The sequence below is a fragment of the Penicillium verrucosum genome, assembly GCF_028828655.1.
Source record: "Penicillium verrucosum strain IBT 35672 chromosome Unknown utg000004l_segment0_segment0, whole genome shotgun sequence".
In the NCBI taxonomy this organism is placed as follows: domain Eukaryota; kingdom Fungi; phylum Ascomycota; class Eurotiomycetes; order Eurotiales; family Aspergillaceae; genus Penicillium; species Penicillium verrucosum.
Window position 1 is genome coordinate 1,707,885 of NW_026643213.1, and position 22,345 is coordinate 1,730,229.

Here is a 22,345-nt window from a genome sequence, read left to right on the forward strand (position 1 = left end):
ATTCCTACCGAGAGCGCAAAGTTGGTAAGAAACGAAGACTTATGAGACACTGTATGCTAAGGATGCGATGGCCAAATCTAACTTTCCATTAGTGTTTCCCGAGTACGTACGGAGTATGGTTAAGGACGATCCCTGCTTCCTCGTGTAATCAGGAATATCCCAAAAATTATGTATTCCGTACCGAGTGGAGAGCCCATAACCAGTTATAGTAGCTTCGGAGCAAGATGTGGAGTATACTAATATAGAATGTATCTAAATCAATACAGGTGCATACAGCTAACCCCATCATGAATTGTGAATCCCAAGACACAGGATGGCCACGAATTCATCACCAATTGACTGAATTTATTATGATGGAGACCAAGTCGGGCGATTGAGTTGATCCTTTCAACCACCAAAATCAAAAGAAAAAAAAAAAGAAAAACAATGAATAAAGTGCGGAGTAGCAATATGGAATTCCGATTGGTGTATTGGCGCGCATACCTTACCCTAGCCGCCTTGCCAACAGGGGGTTATAACTTGGGAACTTGCTTTTCCTTCCTTGTTCAGGTTCAGTCTGGAATCCTCAAGTCATCCTACAATGACAGACAAAGAACAGATCGGCCTTAGTTCTGCGGACCCGGAGCATGCAAGTCTCTCTGATTCGACCGAAGAGTCTGAAGTCTTCAAGAAGACCGCGGACGGTGTCAGCTTTCGCAATGTGGGCTGGTTCAAAGCATGCATTCTGTTCGTGAAAGTACTCTTTGCGACAGGAGTATTGTCGCTGCCTTCGGCACTACTCTCTCTTGGTGCTGTGGGAGGTGCCATTAGCGTCGTCGCCTGGGGTGCCTTGAATACATATGCCTTTGTGATCCTGGGCGACTTTCGCATGCGTCGCCCTCACTGTCACTCCATTGCGGACATGGCAGAAGTAATTGGCGGTGTTATTGGTAAAGAGATCACCGGCCTTTTGTTTATTATCGGCTACGTTCTTGTTACAGGCAGTGGGATAATCGGCGTGTCTACAGCCTTGAATGCCCTCTCACACCATGCCGCGTGTACAGTCTGGTGGTCATTCCTAGCTATGGTAGTAGTGGTCGCCACTGCCTCAATCCGCAAACTCACCCATATTGGCTGGCTCACGTATGTAGGCTTCGCGTCTATTTATGCTGCGGTGCTGATTGTCGTCATCGGTGTCACTACACGAGACCGACCCGCTGCCGCTCCCCAGACAGGCCCCTACGAACTTGGTTATGTAGCTATTAACAATCCAGGTTTCGCCGCCGGTATGGTCGCCTCTAGCACTATCTTCGTCTCCTCGGCCGGTACGAGCGCCTTTCTCCCTGTAATCTCAGAGATGCGGAACCCGAAAGACTATAAGAAGGCGCTGTACCCCTGTATGGTACTAGTCACGGCATCATATCTTGCCTTCAGCTTGGTCGTTTATCGCTGGTGTGGACAATGGGTCGCCAGTCCGTCATTAGGGGTATGTATTTCTCGTCTATCCCGATGCTAATCTAATCATCGTGTGAACTAACGGGTTTGCTTTATAGAGTGCTGGCCAGACGATCAAGATGGTATCCTACGGCGTTGCCTTGATAGGGCTAATTGCGAGCGCCACGCTCTATCTTCACGTAAGATATTGTTTATATTCTCTCTATATGAACTTTTCAACTGATGCTGGTATCTAGGTTGGAGCAAAATACCTCTTTGTAAGGATCCTGGGCAAAACCCGTCACTTGCAGGCAAACTCGGTGATCCATTGGGGGACTTGGCTTGCCTGTACAATGTTTCTAGGCGTCATCTCTTTCATTCTCGCTGAAGCGATTCCTATATTCAACTACCTGATTGCCTTGGTTGGATCGTTATGCTTTGCTCCGCTCGCTATATCCCTCCCCGGGTTACTTTGGCTACACGACCATGGGCACTACTTGAAGGGGTCTCTTGTGCAGAAGGTCAAGTACCATCTCCATATTGGAATGGTCGTCCTTGGCATATTCTTCCTAGTCGGTGCGACCTACGGTGTCAGCATCCAAATCAATGCGGCCTACGCTGATGGAACCATTGGTATGTGTGGTGTGTGGGAGCCTTAGAGCAGAACGCCAACCATTAACTAATATCTACTATAGGCTCGACATTCTCCTGCGCTGACAACTCCAATTCCTCTTAAATTAGATAAGCTGGTGCTAATACGAAAGGATTTGTTGATGGGTCGAGCTAGTATCTCGCGACTGGGATGATGGCATCACTTTTTTAAGAGATGATGAGTATGCAGGGTGAAAAGGATGAAAGGTGATTATAACTAGTCTGAAGAATAGACTTTGGACCCACATGAAGTTTTCATAGAAGGTGTGAAGTCGCGTATTTACACTCTAGTACTCCTATCCGTACTGCTTTTCTTACACCGCCTAGTTACTTACCTATTATCCATTGTTTACATCATAAATATAGGTACAAGAAGCGACGCGCTGCAATATGGGGAAACCGACCGTTCATTGGGTTTATCAATTTAGATGAGACTACGGAGTATGCCTCACCGGGTTGAGGACGCTATCAAGTACGAAGGCTGGAACACTAGTTATTAAGGGGTTTGTACTCCGTATATAAATTGACGTTCAGGAGTTCTATCGGCAGAAAAACAGTTTTCATTTTTGAAACATGCTGTATAGTGACTGAGCAAACTTTAACACCCCTAGTCTTCTGCCCCCAAACATAAAACCAGCTACGCTACGCGTTTATGGAAGGCGGTGTATCAAAAAAACTAGTAACACTGTCATTTGACATGCAAAATTTCTGGGGTCAGGCGCAAGGTACGTATGAGGTAGCGTCAGCCCTGGACAAACTCCACTCGGATCCTTTCCGTCATCCGCAGGATCAGAGGCGTTGAAATCCTTCTAGAATCGCACCACCATGTTGCTCCACCTTGGATGCAACCTCCGGTGGAGAACTTTCAACCCTCCGAGAATTCTTGCCACAGCTGGAAAAGAGAAAACGGAGGGGAGACTGCAGTATGAGAACTATTGCTCCTAAGAGCCCTTGTCTCTTCTCGGGCACTGGGCAAAAATTATCGCCCCCAGATCTTCCACCATGGTCCAAGACCACAGCCGCAAATAAATAGACTTCCCAGCCCGCTGTGGGTCTCTGGTAACTTGGTCCGGTCCGCTTCGCCCCGAAGCCCCGCTATACGTCTTCGTATAGGGGTCAGGCGTCAAAACCCAATTTTGGGGGGGATGTTGATGCCTTAATGCCTGGATTACCACCGCTTTATACACCGCTCTATACAGTGTACTGTAAATTGTTAATACATCAACCTGCCTAAATGAAGCTTTTTGACACCATAAACATAAGGCATCAACATATTTCTGGGTGGTTGCAAGTCCAAAAAATGAAGCTTTGACCTCCATACAAATCAAATCAATGCATTTCCAAAAGTGAACTTTCTCTCATTATTACTATCAAATTCGGACTTGCAACCACCCAGAAAATGGAGATGCATTGATTTGTATGGTGGCAAAAGGCTTCATATACCCTACCTAACAACGCTGGGAGAAGCCAGGTACTTTGATTATTAAGGCACGTGTAATAGTAATTCAGGTATTTATACTTTTCTGCCGTTCTAAAATAAGGCATTAAGGCACCAAGATCCTCTAAAATTGGGTTTTGACGCCTGACGTCTTCGTACCCGCTATGTGAACTTAGATCCCTTCGCTAGACTTGACAATTAATTGTTCCTCGAGAACTGCACGTATTAGGGGTAATTTTACCTGGCAGTCATTTTAATTTGCAGGACGGAGGACAAATCTCTAGCAAACGCAGTATTAAGCACTTTTAACCCTACTCCGTAGACGCAAATTGTTCCAGGATATTTCTTGATAGTATTAGTATAATATCTCTTTCACCTCTGGGTCATTCTAGGTGCTCTGAATTGTTACCTGAATGGTATGGTGACGATAAAATTTTTAGCTCGCTGTGGGCCTCCATTGGTAGACTCTTTGGGCGAACCTGGTCGCCTTGGACTTTTCGAACTCATTACGTTAGTTAATTTAGCCAACTAGTTCACTAGGTTATGCAAGTCGCTATCAGGATGGACGAGGCTTAGATAATCCCGGGTTTCAGTTAGCACCCATACTCCGTACAAAGGGACACTCTCGACTCGAGACGCAAATTGTTCCAGAATCCATCATATGGCATAACATCTCTTTTCACCTTTGCTTAGGTCTTGCCAGAAACTGTCAATTGCTAATTCTTGGTGGAAGCTTCGATGCTACCTTAAAAAATCTTGCATCGTTCCCTTGCTTCTACGGTGAATAACCAAGGAAATCGACTTCGCAAAATTAAAAACTACGCGATGGCAGAGCAACCTGCTGTACCGCCGCCGGTAGGGCAGACTTCCAACTTTGCACATCCTAAGGACGTATTGCACACAGTGAACCTCGCGTCCCAAGTGTTGTGTATCATAGTCGTCACGGTATTTGTGGTGATACGAATATGGATTAAAGCTAAATATCATAAAAGCTTCAATGCAGAAGACTGTAGGCAAACCTATCATTATGTTCGAGTATGCTTTGATACTGACTATCTCCACCAACAGACTTGACAGTTGCTGGATGGGTATGGCTTTCTTAGCTGTTAGTCGGTTCTAATGCTGACTTTTTCAAAGGTGTTATTCATCGCGTTTTGCGCATGCATGTTTATACGTTTGTGTCTATTTTCCAGGCAAAAAATATAGGAGTTGCTAACCATGATATAGTCAATTCCTACGGTGGTGGATACAATGCTTGGGATGTCCCTAAAACTCAGTTCATCAAGTTTCAAAAAGTCTGAGTTACTTCCTCCCTTATCGCTTTAGCACGCTAACAATAAAACCAAAAATAGACCTCCTACGCAACTACGCTGATTTATGTCCCAATGGTGTTCGTGATCAAGCTCGCCCTCCTATCAGTCATGGGGAGAGTTTTCGCTCCAGACCGCCGGAAGGTTAAAGTCATATACATTAGCATTGGTGTTATGTTGTGCTACTACCTCCCAGCACTGTTCATCAAGATATTCTTCTGTGTCCCTATCTCGGGGTACTGGTTGGGTACTTCCAATGGTGGCAAGTGTCTCGACCAGCGGAAGGTCATTATTGCCGACTCAGTTATCAGCATCGCCTGTGATTTGTGGATCTTATTTTTGCCTGTTCCATTAATATGGTCAGTTCAGATGACATCGGCCAAGAAATTGCGAGTCGCCGGAATTCTGGGTGCCGGGGGACTTGCTACGGGGTTCAGTATCTGGCGACTTGTGATCATGGTGGATGAGAGCAAGACTACAAACACGACGTGGTTCTGGATCTACTGTGCTTTGACTGCGTAAGGAATCATCTCTTCTCTCCGAAAAATAGCTTTGCGAAGTCACCGCTGATAACTAAGCGTCAACAGCAACGCCGAAGCCTGCATCGGGCTAATCTGCGCCTGTCTACCTGCGATGAACCATTTCTTCACCACAATGAAAACAAGCAGAAACAACACCGGTAATAGCGGTTATTTGAAAAGCCATGAACTTGAAAGCTGGCAAAAACATTCCAGTCGCTCCGCCCAAAAAAACCCGGAAAACTTCTTCTTACCTAACCAAAACGATCAAGCGCATCTTATTACCACTGCCGCTGGTCCCCAACACCGTGAGAACTCCGTTTCCAGTCTACGCTCCGAATCGCCTACTTCACCTACTGCCAAGGAGGGCATTAGCAAGAACATTACAGTGTCGCAAGTTTTCGAAGTTGTAAGATAATCATGCCTCGGGTAACATTTACGGAGAATATTATCACCGCCGTTGGAGTTTCTGGGAATTTACCAAGGGAATTGAGCACGATCAACTGAGCGCAAAGTACATTAGGTGTTTGGAAATTTGGAGTCATATCGAAAGAGCTAGAAAGGAGAATCCGAACGAGATGGACAGGCATTCCGAGGGGAACTAAGGGCGGCTATACTGCTGCGATTAAGAAGAGGAATTAGGCCACCGGTTGTGATGGTTCTTTGCGCACCAGATAGCAAATTGGAAAGATTGGTATTCTTTTTGTATAGCGACTCCACACAAAAGGTACTTAAATACCTCATCCTACAATTTGCTAGCTGGGGCCACCAACTCCTCCATGCTCCGTGTTGGTTGGCTTGCTACAATTACAATTAAAGCGCTGCTAAAATGCCATCCATTAACCTTTTTTGCCTTCACCGACCAGTCTTCAGGGTTAGAGTGCGTACTAATCTACATGCACTTATCACAGGTATAACGTCGGGCTGTTTTTGAGACCAGCAATTGCGCAGCTGCGGGCAATGAGGGGCTCGTGTCATCCCAATGCGCGTATTAACACAATTCACCTAACCCCTTTAATGGGTTCTTATTGAATTTCATTTGTGAAGCCTGGCCGAACGAGAGAAAAAGTGCGAATTAGAGCCGCACATCCTTAATGTTGCTGACTTTACTCAGCCTCTCGTTCAGACCTTCGCTCAAATTAGATACATCGTCCTAGACCTCCGCAATGGGCCGAGTTGGGCCAGGACCTTAGACCCATAAACCAACCAGCAATGGGCTATGGGCCCTACCTTCAAAGACCAACTAAACCTATGGCCCATTAGTGGGGGCCTATGAGGCCCCCAACAAAGACCATTTCTATACATAAATCCCGTCTTAGCGCTCATAAACCTGCTGAATAATGCCAGTTTACTTGGAAGATCTCGGCCCGCTGGCCCTAGTCTAGCCTAATACGGGGGTTCAATAGGTGATAGATTATAAATGTGCATATATATATATTTCATATAGACAGAAGTAGGTGCATCTAAACTTTGAAAATTATTCAAATGCCACTTTAAGGTTATTATATAAGTACCTTCTTCTTCTTCTTGGATATCACATCTATAGATTGATTACTCTTATTAATCTTATTAATTTCATAAATCCCATCTATGGTCAATTCTACCAATTGATTGACTTAATTCCCATAAAGACTCGGTCAACTTAGGTCTTAGACGGTAATTTAAATACTCAAAAATACTAGAAGAATCTGCATTACTTATGAATCTGCTAAGAATTGGCATTTCTGTATTGTTTGAGGCCCATTGGGCCCCCATAAAAGCCTAGTGGGCGTTTATCCTAGGCCCAAGGCCCATCGATGGGCCTAAGGACTGGCCCAAAGACCAGCCCATTTGCTATGGGCTTTATGGGCCGGTGCGGAGGTCTACATCGTCCGCAGGCATGTAATCATGTAACGGCGCGCACTGGCAGCTCGGCCGATGGCCACTGCATCTGTAAGAGCCAATGGGGAGAGAATAAGGCCAAACCCATTGGTGCGTTATCGGGGTCGTCAACGATGGTGTAAATGTCCAGAGCGACATTACCGACTTCACCCAACAATTCGGCCAATAGCTGCCATGGAACTGACAGCACCAGCACCTTCACCAATTACTGGAATAAAGAAGAAGATGGCAGTCAGGAAAGCCATTAGAATCGCCTCCCGCTTGGCCTCCTCGATTTCCTCTCCAATTTCCTTGGCCTATGCTATCAACAGCGTCCGCAACCATAGAGATTGGAAGCGACAATGCTTCTACCAAATCATCAGCATCGAGTGAGAAAGTCCCCTTAGTCATAAGATCCGGAACCCTAGTCATCTCAGAGCTGAGAAATGTGACATTCTTGTGAGCGTCTGACACAACGTCTTTCGGGTTGAGTACGTCTTCCTTGTCATACCCGTCGGCCACAGGGAAGTTATAATCCCAGTGTCGGTATGCACATGTATCGTCGCTAGGCGCACACTCCCAATGATGGACATTTTCCCATTTGATATTTTCCTGATCAATGCCTTTCGTAGTGTACAAGTCTGCCCAAAAACTCTTGGCCTTGGAGGCCATCAGATGCCAGTACACCGACTGTGACCAGCGCGAAACTTGTGGTGTTTGCGCGCGCAATTAGTAATCGGGCGGACATGCCCAGGTGGCTCCGTCACATTCTTGTACCTGTCCTCTACACCGTCACAGACGACCTCGGGCTCGTCACAAATTGGGTCCCAGCCATTGTCGTAATCCTCGCTGTAACGACAGTAGACGTCACTGTCTTTCCCGCACTGGTCTTCGCAATATACTCTTCACTGGTTGTATTAAGAAATTTACTATGAATTCTACATATTAAATATACTCAATAATAGGATACATCTTTATTATACTATTTGTAGTTATTGAAGGTAGGTGACAGTGACCGATGTAAATAACTGTATGTGCACGACTACAGTTCGATCGCCAAGTAGATCTGTCTAGTGACCTTATGACCAGTACGTTACAAAGAGAAAACATTAGGAGAAAAGCTTTAAAAGATACTTCCACCATTTTTCGTGTCGCAAAATCAATTCTCAATCAGACTCGATGGATCTAACTCCTTTACGCTACAATGCAGGCTCCTACAATCTCATTGTTGTTGCATTGCGGCTCAGTACTTACGTCTGCCCATTTCTTTTATCAATTAGGTACGAGTACGAGACTCCTTAAAAAAGGGCCGGATTTCAATGCTATGATTAACCAACTAGCTTTTTGCTACTTCCATGGATCCTCCTGCCTGAACGGTATGAGTACGACGGGGTATAGCGCTCAATGACAAATGCCTGAATTTGGCCTGGCAGAAAAATGAAAATACATGAATTACTATTACAGGTCGCTTAATAAGCAATTTACACTGGTTGCCTACAGTGCCCTTCCGCTACCGCCTTTTAAATTAATCATACCGCCTCCTTTATTTGACGTACCGCCCTTTACCCCTTAGTTATTGGTGGATATCAAGCCGGCAGAACCTGAATGAAAATGAAGCTTTTCGTCCCCATATGAATGGCGACATCTCCATATTTTTGGACGGTTTGCAAGTTAAAAATGAAGCACTTGCAAACCGCTCAAAAAAGTGGAGATATCTCTGGTATAGGATCAAAAGCTTCATTTTTAATACTTGCAAACTGTCTAAAATATGGAGATGTCGCCATTTGTATGGAGATGCGAAAAGCCTCATTTTATGGGTTAACGGCGCCTAGTTATTCCATGCCGAGTTGGTTACAGTACACTGTATAGACAGGCCTGAAAGCGGTCTAAAACAAGGCTTAATTCAGGCACATGTCAGGCCAAATTCAGGCATTTGTCATTGAGCGCTATACCCCGTCGTAGTATGAGCTTACCGACCTCGGCCAGTTTAGAATTTCCACCATAGCAGCCATAGTGTGTCTTGCTTTCTCTTCTTCAAGTTTGCTGTTTTTAACAACCCGGTGCCGAAAGCATCACACACGTGAATTAATGATTTTATTGAAGTAAGGGCTTTTTCCACGAAATTATACTTTTGAACGCATGGCTTACCCACACTTTCGGTCTAGAGCATGTTACGATGCTAGCAAGATGGGCTATTTTAATATGTCTATTTTCGTGGTTTTGGCACCGCAAGATTTTTCACGGCCTACTTTGATTGGATGGATCTTGACTATAGCCATCACGATATGCTACATCATCATGCTTTATCTTGCGGAATATCAAGACGGACACCGAGGATGCGATTCAAACGAAAGACCTGATATACCATATATAGCAAAAGGCTGTCTTATCTCATGTATCAGCCAAGACGCTTATGATCTTAGATATATGGATCGTATTTTGTTGGGTGCCTGGATTGATGCCTGAATGCCTAAGGCATACAGAGCCACATGATGACAGATCCATAACTATAGATCTCTCCCCTTCTCTCTTTCTCCTCTTTGTCCAACTCAATCATCAAGAATCTATCTACTAGGTTTCATTATCAATATTCCATCAAATAGATTCTACATTAAAAGCTTATGATTGTCCTAAGGTGGATGCTATTATACCCTTCCTTTACTCCAATAACCTACTAGTACAGCAGCATTACTAAGACCAAGCAACTATGAGGATTCACAAGGTGCCATAGGTATCAAAGAGGTCCAATACCGCAGCCACAGAAGAACACAATGGACTTACATGGAAAACTGGTATCGTTATCTTAGATCCGCTTCTCGAGGAATTCATCGGCTTACAATTTATCTCGTGGAGGCAATGAACCGACTGAAAGCTTCCGTCGGGTCATTGGCCAGTTTATCCTCGGAAATCGCGGCCACACAAGCCAGGTTTTACAGCCATCTGTTGACCAGTCCAGTGGCTCCGTAGCTACAGAGTGAACTACTTCTGTTGTTAGCTCGAGGGACTATATGATCACTCCAACCGCCATAAAGGCTGAAAGCCACGACTTGGACCGGATCAGGAAGTTCAGGAGAGACCACCGCTCACCACTATACCAAGTAGCGGAAGCGATGAAAAACATCGAGATGGAATCGCTGGAAATCATCAATCCGTTTACGCTGGCACCCTGGGAAGCACGCGTGCAAACTGATGATGAGCCCATCTCCGAAGGGTCAACTGTACCAGGCGGATCAATGCAAATCGCGTTCAGCAGCTCGTCACGGAATGAGCTGGTGGGATTCGGGGTTGCGATCGAGAAACAACCACCTCGCTATCGGAAAGTGAGACTGAAGGTCTTCTCCGTCACGTTGGGCGAGGACAGAGCAAAATCCATTTGCCGCGGAGCTAGCGGCAATGGCGCATACACTGAAGTCGTTCGTGGGATTGAAAGACTACAGGATTAAACTGCTCACGAGTAACAAAGCGGCGGTATCAAATTTACTCACTCACAATCTTTGCTATATCTGCTTCTCACCACTGGAGTTCGCGAAACTGTTGAGCTGACAAGCACTTGGACTGCGCATAATTTCTGTTCTCCTGTGACGTCCAATTTGAAACACCCTGCAAGTTTGCCAAGCACGATATTAAAGTGCATAACACGTGTGTCACCTGGAGTCAATTCTTCAATTATCTATCGTCTTTGACTGATGTTAGTGCCGTCTTTAATTATCCTCTAGAACGCACTAAAGATTCTAACAGCTTGCTCTACCACATGACTACCCACGTTCAAAAGCCATCTATTGCCCTGAATAATCCCGCTGAGCTTCCAATGAATTAGTGCAAATATTGCACCTAAAGGCCGCGATATGAATGTGCAGTGGGTATTATCTATTGTATGGCTATTGGCAATAAATTTTGAGTCATGACGTGAACATGACTTAAAATACCTAACGAAGATTTGGGATTCTACATCAGTTCAAATTAGTGGCGTTTCGAAATATAATTATTCCAGTTGCGACCTTGTATCGTCCTGCAGAACGTAGGACATAAACGTATTTTCATTTAGAAATAGGAGATGTTGCTGGTTGCAGGAAGTACTGTATGTCCTCAATTCTCGGTCAATTGTTACAAGCCTCCAGAGATGATGTCGTCAGCGGAAATTTTCTGCCCCTAAGCAGCTAATGCTTCATCCACTGTAAGGTCGCACGTCATAAGACTGAAGAAGTGTCTAACTTTCCTCGATGATTTCCAAATAATTAAAGCAAAAGAAGGCCCGATCTCAAAGCCTAATCTGCGAACCCAGATATGACTTGCGGCGTTCGAGGTTATGGCCACAACGTAACATCAGAGTGGGGAGAAAATACATGTTGGCCAATAGCACACCAAAGCCAGATGACTGCCCCGAGCTAAAATTTCTCGGCGTCAGTTGTACCAGCGAGACCCACGGGTTCGGCGGCAGCTCGACCGCTCACTTTTGTACTTGCCGTTTTTGGAGAAGTATATGGGGTTTAATGCACATTAATTGCAACGGGGTGTTACATGTTACGACCGGTCAAGCCTAGATTAGAGTAAGTCTAACTTGCCGAACCGGATTTCATTCGCGATAAGGATACACATAAGACCGTTGAATAATACGGTTCAATCTGTGCATTGCAATATTTGAAGACTATGTCTTGTTATTTCGTGCAACCCATTCATACTCAAACATTTTCAAGAGGGAGACACCTGCATCTTGGTTGGGGGAAATGCAATCCATATTCTGTTTAGTCCACGAGATAGAGCTCAGCCCTCCGCTAATCATCCTCAGCAGGTACTCGAAGACCCTCTTTCTCGCCGTGAAAGACTGGTTTTTCAGTGCTAGCAACAAGCAATGTGACCCTCAATGCCGGCAAGCGATCTCTGAGAACATACCGCCGAGCTTTCCTTTTCCAGACCTAATGCAGGATACCCTAACTCCTCCTGTGAGCACTATACCATGCAAGTGTTGCCGAGAAAGCGATGCGCAATGTGACAGAACCATGCCTGCCTGATTGTACTGCATGCATGAGCAGCTACTTTGCTTTTATGTTGAGTCTAAACGTAATCCCAAAAGCCGTCGTCGCTGAGAATACATATTGTTATTGGCTGTGGTGTTATAACTGAATTCAGTTGTGCTCGGTGTTGGTGCTTATCAGGTCCACTTATCCAATGAAAAGGCCAAAGTAAGTGTAGTTCGCGTTCTTACTAACGAAGAACCCATTTCATAGAATGTAAGGATACACCAGCCACGCTTCCACGGTAACGTTTTCTGATGTTTCTTTTTGAGGAAGCCCGCTTTGCCTTCCCCTTTTGTTTGATTAATGGTAGCAAGACAGCAAACCCAACCCCTCACTCATACTGTTGTGATGCTTTGCTCTTTCTACTCATGCCAGAATTCAAGCGATCACCCAACCTGGAATAGTGCCGTTGGAAGTCTCGGAGCGCTTCTCATCTTTGCTGAGTCAACTCGAGAATCGAGCTTGCTCGCCAGCTTAGAATTATGCGGCCCTGTAGTTTCGCTTCTGTCGTTGCTGACTGAATAGAGATGATTACCCCCAGAAAAGCCTTCTAGTATTGGCCTTATCATTTCTAGGCAGGTCAACTATTTGCGTTCTAATCATCGAGTGCTAGAGAGCTGTCACACCTCTTAAGGCTCATCACTTGTGAATCGGCTCGCAATAAATGAAACGTTGCATTGGTAGGCTTAGAGCACGTCACCTACCGCATACGGTAGTCAAACATGTCGCAGGCCGTGTTATTTACCCCGAAAGCCATATAAGTAGCCAAATTCCGTACTTAATCGATTGGTTCCTTTCCAATACAAACTAACTATGGCTGCCCCTCCCGCTGGTTCTTCTCCCGTTACCAACGATGGGCGCTCCAGTAAGCCACACCATGCAAGCCGACTAAACGGACCTCTCAAGTACTCGGGTAGCCTCGACCAGTATGAGTCATTTGACCTGACCGCTGCCATTGGACGGGAATTCTCGACGTTGCAATTGAGCGACATAGTGCATGACGACGCGAAGGTCCGGGACGTGGGCATTACGGGTTGATATACCTTTTTACATGAAGTGGAGAAGGCCAAGATGTTAACGCTGAAGCAGTCTCGCAACGTGGTGTGGTTTTCTTTCGCAATCAGGACTTGAACATCGAGGATCAAAAGACCTTGGCTGTCAAAATCGGACATCTGACTGGAAGACCTGAGACTTCGCGCCTCCATAAACATCCCCTGGCCAACAGCAAGCGTGGGGTTGCTGTGGACGAAGGTGGAAAGGTTGATGATGAGGTCACAATCATGTCTTCCGAGCAGAACAAGAGGTACTACAAAAATCGATGCGGTCCTACGGCGAAGAGGCTAGCAAGTGAGGGATGGCATTCCGAGTAAGGGAAATTCTACTTCGTTTATTTTCCATGCGGTTGACCTAATTTCAATCATTCTAGTATCACATTCGAGCCTGTGCCATCGGATTATGCCATCCTTAAGATTGTCACTCTTCCTGAAGATGCTGGAGGAGATACTCTCTGGGCATCTGGATATGAAGCCTACGATCGACTCTCCCCTGCGTGGAAGAAATTTGCCGAGAGTCTGTCAGCCACTCACTATCAGCCCGCTTTCAATGAGGCGGTGAAAGATCAGGACATGGAGCTGATCACTGAGAATCGGGGCAATCCAGTCAATAGCGGAGTGGATTTCAAGGTTTCCCAGTCAGCACACCGCTCCCCAAAATCTTTCTAAACCGAGGCCAGCTAACCAAGAGCCATCTAGCCCTGTGGTACGCACAAATCCCGTAACTGGGTAAGTGAGGCCCACCTTCCCGAGAGATCGATTCCAATACAATAATGCAATGCTAATAATATGCAGGTGGAAAAGTCTTTTCGCGGCCGGATTCCAAATCCGTGCAGGTTGGATTGACGACGTGACTGACTATGAAAGTGAAATATTGAAAACTTATTGTACCATGCTACCCTCAAAGCCTGAATGAACCGAAAACACTAAACACTGACATTTCTTCTAGTCTTAAAATTGGTTTCCGAGAACCATGATCTCCAGGTCCGCTTCCGTTGGAGCAAAAATGACATCGCCATCTGGGACAAGTACGTGCAAGTCCCACCTTCTTAATTCTTTCACACGCTCTAACCTCGCACATAGCCGGTCCGTCTTCCATACTGCCACATAGTAAGCCAAAGGACTCCTACACTGCGTGGATATCCATGCTAACCACAACATACAGTGACTACACCGGTCTACGACAGGGAAACCGTGTTGTCTCACTGGGAGAGAGGCCATTTTATGATGCAAACTCGGTTTCGCGGAGAGAGGCACTTGGTTTGGCAACCTAGTGAGTCAACCGTGATATGGAGAAAAAGCTTCGACTGGTGATTTGACAGATAGCTTTAAATGCATCATCCTTATTTTTACCGCAAATATAAGTGCCTGTTTCTCTATATATTTACATCACGAAATAATTTATGCTTGTCCAACTGAAAGGTCACATCGCTACATTTCCGAAAACGGAAAGTCCGCACACAGGCAGGTGCTAGACGTAGATATAGGCTCTCTTTATAAATGCCACCTGAACCCTCTTCCACAACCTCTCTTCCACAACCTCCCCAAAAGTAGCAAGCTGAATACGCAGCCAGGCCAACGAAAAATGGACCCCGCAATTCCCATCAAACTCGACTACACCCTGCGTGATCTCTACTCAAACGGCAATGAAGATGACTTGAACACGGTCCTAATTTACTATCCTCTGCAATTTGAGTATATTCATGGAAGATCATCGACAAAATTTGTCTATGCGTATACACTGCAAAATGACGATGAAAAAGCGTCGTCTTCGATTGCAATGGCAGCAGGCATGTTACCCCAACGGTACGCATTCTCCGCGGGTAATATGCCACTGTTTATCCTGGATTTTGATCCAAGAAACATCCAGAAAGAAGCGAATCATATAACATGCCAAGTGATGGACAAGCTACCTCCCCGCCATGTTGATATCCGTCGGACCTTTGCCCAGTTAACGCCCGACCAACAACCGACTTTGACTTTCGTGGACAACCCGGAAAATATACCTCTAGAGGCTGGGGCGCAGGTTGCCGTTTTAGTCCCTATAGACTGTCTGTCGCATCTTCCCCATCTTGTTCAGCCGGAGATCCATTACGAGATCCTGTCGAAACGCGGGCTTGCTGTGTCCGGCTTGGCGACACCCCCTTCCCAGGTTATTGACACCTGCCTTATCGACCCAGGGGACCCGATTCTTTTGAAACAAGAGGTTTCGCGGATGGTGGAATCAACTGAACAGCGTCAACTACCGTTCATGATCAAGCTTCCACAGTCCATTTCCGGCATAGGTACCTTTGCGATCACCACGGAAGCCGAAAGGGACCGAGTGAAGAATATTCTCACGGCGCGTTTGGGGGCGATGATACAGCAGCTCAACAAGTCCAATCATCACTTATATCCTTGTTCTATGGTACTTCAAGATTACATTACTGGGCCAGTGGTGGCGCTGTCGCTTTTCGTCACGAAAAAGGGCAGCCCCGCTTCATTGCTTGTTGCGAGCAGCTCTTCGACGAGCAGGGACATTGGATCGGCGGGTCAATCTTGTACCGACAGCAGACGGAGCTTTGCGAGACCTTTTCCGCCATTTCGGAGAATGTGGCAACTTTCTTACATAGCAAAGGGTATCATGGGCCGGCTGGTGTGGACATTGTTACTGACGAACACTCGGGGGAACAGTTCATCGTTGATCTCAACGTCCGGGTCACCGGTACATTCCATTTGGGTCCCCTACTGGGACATTTCACCCAGCGCGGGCTGTTTGAGGCTGCCATAACTATGGGTGACTTTTCGTGTTCTAGAGATGCATTTGAGGAGAGGTTTGCGGACGAGATTCGCAATGGTAGTCTGATCGTGAGTGGCTGGGTCCATGACGAGTCGAGTCGTCCTAGCCATGCTGCAATCACTATCGGGGCCAGAGACTCTTACGAGTTGAAAGAATATCTCGAACGCATCAAAGCGGTTGCTTTGCACGCATAGTCGATACGGATGACAGCTTTGTTATCTAGCGTCGATTTGCGTCAGTTTCGGATCGAATTTTAGATTAAACCTTTCTATAGCGTCTCATTCTAGCTATAAGTCTTAGCAGATTACTGGCTTACGACATTCCTCCGTCATGACAGACATCAAAAAGCATTCCAGCCCCTTAATATCATCCAACTCTGATAGGAATGCCAGATGCTGATCCGGTCGCAATAACACCATGCAGCCCTCCGGTCCGATACCAAAGGATTTATACAATTTCCCTCCCCCGGCGTGGTGGTACGCTTTTTCGTCCACCCATACCCTGTTGTAATCTACCCCGTGGTCCTCCGTCCAAGGCCGGAAGATCGTCGGCAGATCGTGAAGCTCGATGCCGAGTCTGTCTGCACAGTGGATCAAATACATTTCGACGGATGCAAATCCAGGTCTCGTCGCGCTTGCTCGATTGCTTAGCCTCTGGGTGACGGACTTGGGGGAACCAAGGGCTTCTTCCAGGTGGCCGAGGCGTCGCATTTGCCGCGGATCCGCAATATCGGCCCCGAAAATAATCAGGTTCCACTTTCCCGTGCTGGACAAAAGCTGCTGCAAATGGCGTGGTTGTGCGTCACTCTGGTTAAGGATCAGCAAGCTTGGAATCCGCGCCCCGACCCGGAGGTTTGTCGCCAGAGGTGGCTTGCTGCGGCCGGGCACCACTCCATCATTTAGCAGCCCGGCCCCTGTCATGCAAGGGGTGGTGGGTGTCACGAGCAGATTCGGCTGGTAGATAACGGCCAGGCCTGAGGCTGATGAGTTCTCTTCCTTCAGTGCTCGCTTGTGGTCCTCGTCGAAGCGACCGTGGTTTGCTTCGCCACCCACATCCCTGCGGCTGCACATTCCACGGCAGATCCGCTGGTCAAGTGCGATCAATTTTTCGGCCACAGGTAGCCTCTCTTGTTGGTATGTCTCGAGGATTTGAGGGTGCAAGGTGCCTTGGACAACTGAGGCGAGTTTCCAGCCGAGGTTGAACGTATCCTGCATGCTTACGTTCATTCCTTGGCCTGCCTTGGGGGAATGTGTGTGGATCGCATCACCGGCAAGAAAGATGCGGTTATGCAGGCCAATTTTTCGGCAGATCCGCTGGCCTACCTAAAAGTATTTGTTAGCTTTGGGGATGGTGCAGTGTATGGCGGATTCTGTGGGTGTGCGTACAGTGTATATGGTGGACCACTCGATATGTTTCGTCTTCATCGTATATGGCTGCATAACCTTCTCGACCTGGTCCATGAGGACCTCGCTGTTTTGTTCCTCCCTGTATCGCGTGGCCACGTCTGGATGGAGCTCAACGTAGATACGGACAAGCTTTTGCTCCCGCGGGATCACCATAAGAGTTCCGTGTTTTGTCTTTACAATGGACCGTTTCCGTATATCGGCTGCACAAAGTCCCTGTTTTTAGCAAAGCGTTATTAGATATCCAATAGGGTAGAACTCACGGAAGTTCGTGAGGGGGATAATATCCAAAACCCCCCAAGAGTCACTTGAGCTTCCTCCGTCGAGTCTGAGCCTGAGCTGTTTCCTGAGCCAGCTACGCGCTCCGTCGCATCCCACGATATATTTGGCTTCTACCACGGTGTCCATCCCTGCATATCCGGAATCATCCGAATGTGGCTCGCTGCTTGTAACACTACTCGGGGTATCCATGCCATTGGAATGGGGCTTCGATATAGGAGCCGCGCTCTTCAGATTTATGCGAATTGGGAACTTGCTGTGGTCCTCGATTTTATCGTAATCGATATCTAAACCGGTCGGAGTCGTCTCTCGTCTGATGTCAACGTTGCCACGGGCCCGGACATATTCCATGAGGTATTCTTCCACTTTTGCTTGGCTGAGCGTGGATTCATGGAATCGTGACCATCCGGGCTCTGAATTCGCAGTAACGCTTTGTCTTTGGAGGTTTCCGTCGACTGTGCCACCCTAAACTAAGGAGTCAGATATCTGCCGACCATAATCTACCTTGACCAACGTGGTATGAAGAAGATAACTCACCCATAAGGAGATTTCTACCGTATGGTTTGCTTCTGCCCAGACTTTGTCTGCAAGGCCAAAGCTGTCTAGGATTTCCAATGTTCGGCTTTCCAGCCCGTCGGCCCGGCCGCATCGCGTCTGATGCGACCTTTTGTCAATTATCATCGCTTTCACACCCATCTGAGCCATCCAGGCGGCAGCCATTAATCTATCCAGCGAACGTCAACGGTTTTTCAGGGACCACACGGACATAGCAACATACCCTGCCGGACCGGCCCCGACTATAAGAACGTCAGTTCGAACTGTGTCGCCCATGGTGATGGCACTTGAAGTCATTGGCCCGAGCCGAGTCGGCTCAAGAATATACTTGAATCAAGGCGTTTTTATTATCTTTGCGTAAGCAGTCGTTAAGCATATTAGTACTCCATGGTCAATCCGGGATAGGCTTCCAGGCAGTCCATCCAGGAGTTGTCTGCGTCATATTCTGGCGTTCTAACATCATTACAGTACCGCATTCAAACTACCGTATTTTATTTAGTGGTTCAATCGGAATGCCATGGTCGGGCAGATCAGCGTTGCATCGTGTCTAGCCCTAATTCGGCTTGCTAAATGCGGGCGGAAAGACGCATGCGGGCCGGACCTTGGGGGTAGCCCATCTACCTGTCTAGGTCTACATATATAAAAGATATTGTAAAATCATTAATTTGCGTAGAAACGTACACTAATCTATGACCGTCCGACATTCCTTTCACTAACGACTCCCACACACTTCCATCTTTCAAAAATGGCCCCTAGCGTCGATTCACCCACCGGTTTCTACAAACCTGAAGAAGATGTCTTTGTAAGAACCCCATCCAGATCTCAATCTATAACTCCACTATTCCATTTAAATCCCGCTGGCAACACTAAACTTAGACACAGTGCAACGATGGCCGCGAAGACCAACTCCTCTCTTTCATCTCCAATCACCCCCAACTCCCTCAAATTCGCAACTCCCCGGAAGCCGTCCTTGCCGCTATCGACGAATTCGGCCGCACCAAGGATTTCCTTATGAACATCGGTCCTCACAAAGGCAAAGTCATTAGCGACATCATCGCCACCGACCGACCATCCACCATCCTCGAAATTGGAGGCTACATCGGCTACTCGGCCATTATGTTCGGCCACGCTCTCCGCAAAGCAGCCGCAGCAACAGGCCGCCAGCCTCAGATCCCAAGGTTCGTCAGTCTGGAAATGAATCCCAAGTTCACCGCCATTTCGAGAGCACTGGTCTCTATCGCTGGGTTAGACGACGTCGTCGATATCTGGGAAGGACCATGCCGCGCGTCTCTCCAGCGTCTCGCGAAGGGAAAGACTAGTGATTTCGCTACGGAGCCCTGGGACATGTTGTTTCTAGACCACTCCAAGATCTCGTATCTGAATGATTTGAAGCTTTGCGAGGAGCTGGGCCTCGTGAAGCCTGGATCTATGGTCATCGCGGACGATATGAAGAGGCCCGGGAACCCACAGTATTCGGAGTATGTGCGGGCTTCGCCGGTGAAGAAAACTGAGGCGTATTTGCCGTTTAAGGGGTGTCTTTCGGATGGGGGTATTTCGTTGGGGAATCCGTTTTTGGTGTATAAAACGGCGTTGGTGGAGGGGTTAGAGCCAACAGGGCTTATGGTGAGTTTTAGATTTCCTTTAATTTTGACGATTTCGGAGGTGCTAGTTGGCTTTGTGGCTAATGTTTGATATAGGATGCGGTTGAGGTGTCGAAGTGCGTGGATCTGGTGGACGTGAATTAAGGGAGCGAGCGATCTTTTGATGGCGCTCAGTTCCCGTGTTAGTGGTGCCGATGACACTCGAGCATGGTCTGGGACACCTTACCCTGTGTGTTAGGTTATCTCAGCCGGGAGATGGTTCTCATCGTTCGAGGATCATATGTTCCTTATGGAGAACCCCTCGTATCTGATAACTATTCATGACATATCGGTATTAAGGTTGTTGGCCAGTTTCTCGGATCACCCGTATTGCGAAGAACCCAATGTACTGGAAATACGATACTGTGCTAGTGCCTAATTCGGTGTGGCGCGCGTTGGCAGGGTCCGAATGCTAAGAATGGGGAATCCTTTTAATTCTTCTAGTTTTGACCAAATACAACAGTGGACACCCGAGAAGACTAATTCCTGTCTTCTCTCGTAAGCGCCGGAGTAATCTTAGGAGGGCTGTTATAATGTATTCCTCTAGAAGTAATTATTAGATACGTCGTCTATGGGTATGGCCCGTAAGGAGAGCATTGTATCTGTATGTAGTATTGTAGGCTCGTTATGAAGTAACCGTCATCCCAAAAACAAATATTGTAAAACTTCAATTACTTTCTGTTCTCCACTTCAGACATAGAGCACAAATACAAAGGTAAGTGCAAACTTCCACAAGCCACATTTCCCTTGACTTTCGCCCCTAAGCCAGGCAGGCCAAGTACAAAATGAAAAGTTATTGTGCGGCGTCACTCTTTCAGCCCCCCGAACCTGGCCAAGACTCTAGAGAATACTATGAAGCTGGGCCCGGGCAATTCTACGCATTTAATGGGTACTATCGTTTCAATCCCACACACCATCTCCGCTCGCACAGTTGCAATATTGGGCTACGACTTTATGATGATTGATGCACAACATACGTACGTTTACCCTCCTGTACTTGGCATTCACGGAGGACTGCAGGTCGAGAGTCTGCTTACTAAGGATTCTGTCCGCTTGGCAGGCCTATCGGCGCGGAGAACCTCGTTCGCTTGATTCAGACTATCAGCCTCTCCAGTCAGGGGAGAACCGTGCCGATCTGTCGAGTGCCATCCGCCCAATCACACCTATTAACTTATGCTCTTGGTGCAGGTGAGTTCGGATTCTAGCTTTATCGCTATAATTCTAAGCTTATACACAATGTTCCATTAATATAAGAGCGGGAGGGATAATCTTTCCGCATATTGATACGCCAGAGCAAGCTGGTGAAGCTGTCAGCAAGTGTCGGTATGCATACTCAGACGGTGATCAGTCCGCAGCTCCAGCGGCATTAGTTCCTGGGGTTACAGACGTGGCACCGATTGGGTCCTCCCATGCGCATGTAGCGGACGATAATCTCGCTGTGATCATCCAAATCGAGAGCCTATTAAGTCCAGTCACCTTGACTAGCGATTCCTTGATTGGCTAATAAGGCGTGTCCCAGCTTGCACTGGAAAACGCGGATGCCATCGCCGCAGTTCCCGGGGTGAACGCATTAATGCTTGGAGCCGGGGATCTCCGAGTACCTATGCGCCTCATCCCGCGACAAATGGGTGATCCTGAAGATTCAAGAATGATGGATGCAATAGATCGATTAGTGAGCGTGTCACGGCGGCATTGGAAGCCGTTGGCGGTGGTGACATGTAAGGTGGCTATTACCAGTAATGAATGGCTGAAAGACTTTCAGCTATTGATGTTAACCTCGGACTATTCGAGCATTGTAAAGGGTCACAAGGAGGAGTTAATGCAGATGACGAAGACTATAGCAGAGTTGCTTGGTTTAAGGAACTGAAATCTCGGGTGGCAAGGTGATGGCACACGGCTAGCATTGAGAATCTGCTTCAGTTTGTTGTGTATGAGACTGGTGCAAGTCAGGAATCAAGTCGCACCCCGGAATCAATCCCGAGGTGTCTATACAAGAACCAAGTTGAGTGGAAATCAACTTGGACTTTGTGGTGTATACATAGCCTCATATTTCCCTCTGAACAAAACAATCAATCTTCCTATCAGTTACAGCAGGTTATGAGCCCGGGAACAAACTCTCGGGTGCCGTCTCTAATCATCAGAGAACTAACTTGACCCTCTTGATTATATATATCTACTTCACTTTCTCAAACATGTCTGCTCTGGTCCACGACTCGCCTGACCGAGCGGTCACGGCCATCGAGCCTCTGACAGGAAGCGACAACTTCGCGACCTGGAAACGTCTCATGACCTCCTACCTCAAAGCAAGGCAGGTCTAGGATATAATGTCGGGCGACCTTTAGCGTCCCGATTGTCTATTTAAGTACGCCAAACCCATTACGGCGGATATCTACCCCTTAGTGGAGCCCTACCTCAACGGGGCGGTGAGGTAG

General features: G+C 47.1%; 9 protein-coding genes across 9 annotated transcripts; 7 read left to right on the plus strand and 2 right to left on the minus strand.

Moving 5' to 3' along the window:
- Positions 1 to 580: 580 nt before the first annotated feature.
- Positions 581 to 2,149, plus strand: N7516_010064 (putative neutral amino acid permease; the record flags this gene model as incomplete). Its single annotated transcript, XM_057222783.1, has 4 exons — positions 581 to 1,465; positions 1,533 to 1,613; positions 1,671 to 2,046; positions 2,109 to 2,149. 4 exons carry the CDS (start codon positions 581 to 583, stop codon positions 2,147 to 2,149), a joined length of 1,383 nt encoding a protein of 460 aa, XP_057070004.1.
- Positions 2,150 to 4,327: 2,178 nt separating this feature from the next.
- On the plus strand, positions 4,328 to 5,748 carry N7516_010065 (uncharacterized protein; the record flags this gene model as incomplete). Its single annotated transcript, XM_057222784.1, has 5 exons — positions 4,328 to 4,537; positions 4,640 to 4,676; positions 4,730 to 4,797; positions 4,855 to 5,330; positions 5,400 to 5,748. 5 exons carry the CDS (start codon positions 4,328 to 4,330, stop codon positions 5,746 to 5,748), a joined length of 1,140 nt encoding a protein of 379 aa, XP_057070005.1.
- Positions 5,749 to 7,357: 1,609 nt separating this feature from the next.
- Positions 7,358 to 8,162, minus strand: N7516_010066 (uncharacterized protein; the record flags this gene model as incomplete). The annotated part of the gene is given in 4 exon segments (XM_057222785.1): positions 7,358 to 7,507; positions 7,521 to 7,880; positions 7,937 to 8,093; positions 8,146 to 8,162. 4 exon segments carry the CDS (start codon positions 8,160 to 8,162, stop codon positions 7,358 to 7,360), a joined length of 684 nt encoding a protein of 227 aa, XP_057070006.1.
- A 2,036-nt stretch (positions 8,163 to 10,198) lies between these two features.
- On the plus strand, positions 10,199 to 10,633 carry N7516_010067 (uncharacterized protein; the record flags this gene model as incomplete). Its single annotated transcript, XM_057222786.1, has 1 exon — positions 10,199 to 10,633. The coding sequence occupies one exon, from the start codon at positions 10,199 to 10,201 to the stop codon at positions 10,631 to 10,633; it is 435 nt and encodes a 144-aa protein (XP_057070007.1).
- A 2,385-nt stretch (positions 10,634 to 13,018) lies between these two features.
- N7516_010068 (TauD/TfdA dioxygenase family protein) lies at positions 13,019 to 14,531 on the plus strand (the record flags this gene model as incomplete). Its single annotated transcript, XM_057222787.1, has 8 exons — positions 13,019 to 13,238; positions 13,295 to 13,571; positions 13,632 to 13,895; positions 13,957 to 13,986; positions 14,053 to 14,144; positions 14,207 to 14,285; positions 14,341 to 14,367; positions 14,423 to 14,531. 8 exons carry the CDS (start codon positions 13,019 to 13,021, stop codon positions 14,529 to 14,531), a joined length of 1,098 nt encoding a protein of 365 aa, XP_057070008.1.
- A 311-nt stretch (positions 14,532 to 14,842) lies between these two features.
- On the plus strand, positions 14,843 to 16,230 carry N7516_010069 (putative solid-state culture specific protein; the record flags this gene model as incomplete). The annotated part of the gene is made up of 2 exons (XM_057222788.1): positions 14,843 to 15,542; positions 15,623 to 16,230. The coding sequence occupies 2 exons, from the start codon at positions 14,843 to 14,845 to the stop codon at positions 16,228 to 16,230; spliced, it is 1,308 nt and encodes a 435-aa protein (XP_057070009.1).
- A 102-nt stretch (positions 16,231 to 16,332) lies between these two features.
- On the minus strand, positions 16,333 to 18,549 carry N7516_010070 (putative FAD monooxygenase; the record flags this gene model as incomplete). The annotated part of the gene is made up of 5 exons (XM_057222789.1): positions 16,333 to 17,358; positions 17,422 to 17,642; positions 17,703 to 18,183; positions 18,256 to 18,442; positions 18,497 to 18,549. 5 exons carry the CDS (start codon positions 18,547 to 18,549, stop codon positions 16,333 to 16,335), a joined length of 1,968 nt encoding a protein of 655 aa, XP_057070010.1.
- A 469-nt stretch (positions 18,550 to 19,018) lies between these two features.
- N7516_010071 (O-methyltransferase) lies at positions 19,019 to 20,018 on the plus strand (the record flags this gene model as incomplete). The annotated part of the gene is made up of 3 exons (XM_057222790.1): positions 19,019 to 19,075; positions 19,156 to 19,896; positions 19,971 to 20,018. The coding sequence occupies 3 exons, from the start codon at positions 19,019 to 19,021 to the stop codon at positions 20,016 to 20,018; spliced, it is 846 nt and encodes a 281-aa protein (XP_057070011.1).
- A 2,087-nt stretch (positions 20,019 to 22,105) lies between these two features.
- Positions 22,106 to 22,345, plus strand: N7516_010072 (uncharacterized protein; the record flags this gene model as incomplete). The annotated part of the gene is made up of 2 exons (XM_057222791.1): positions 22,106 to 22,225; positions 22,277 to 22,345. The coding sequence occupies 2 exons, from the start codon at positions 22,106 to 22,108 to the stop codon at positions 22,343 to 22,345; spliced, it is 189 nt and encodes a 62-aa protein (XP_057070012.1).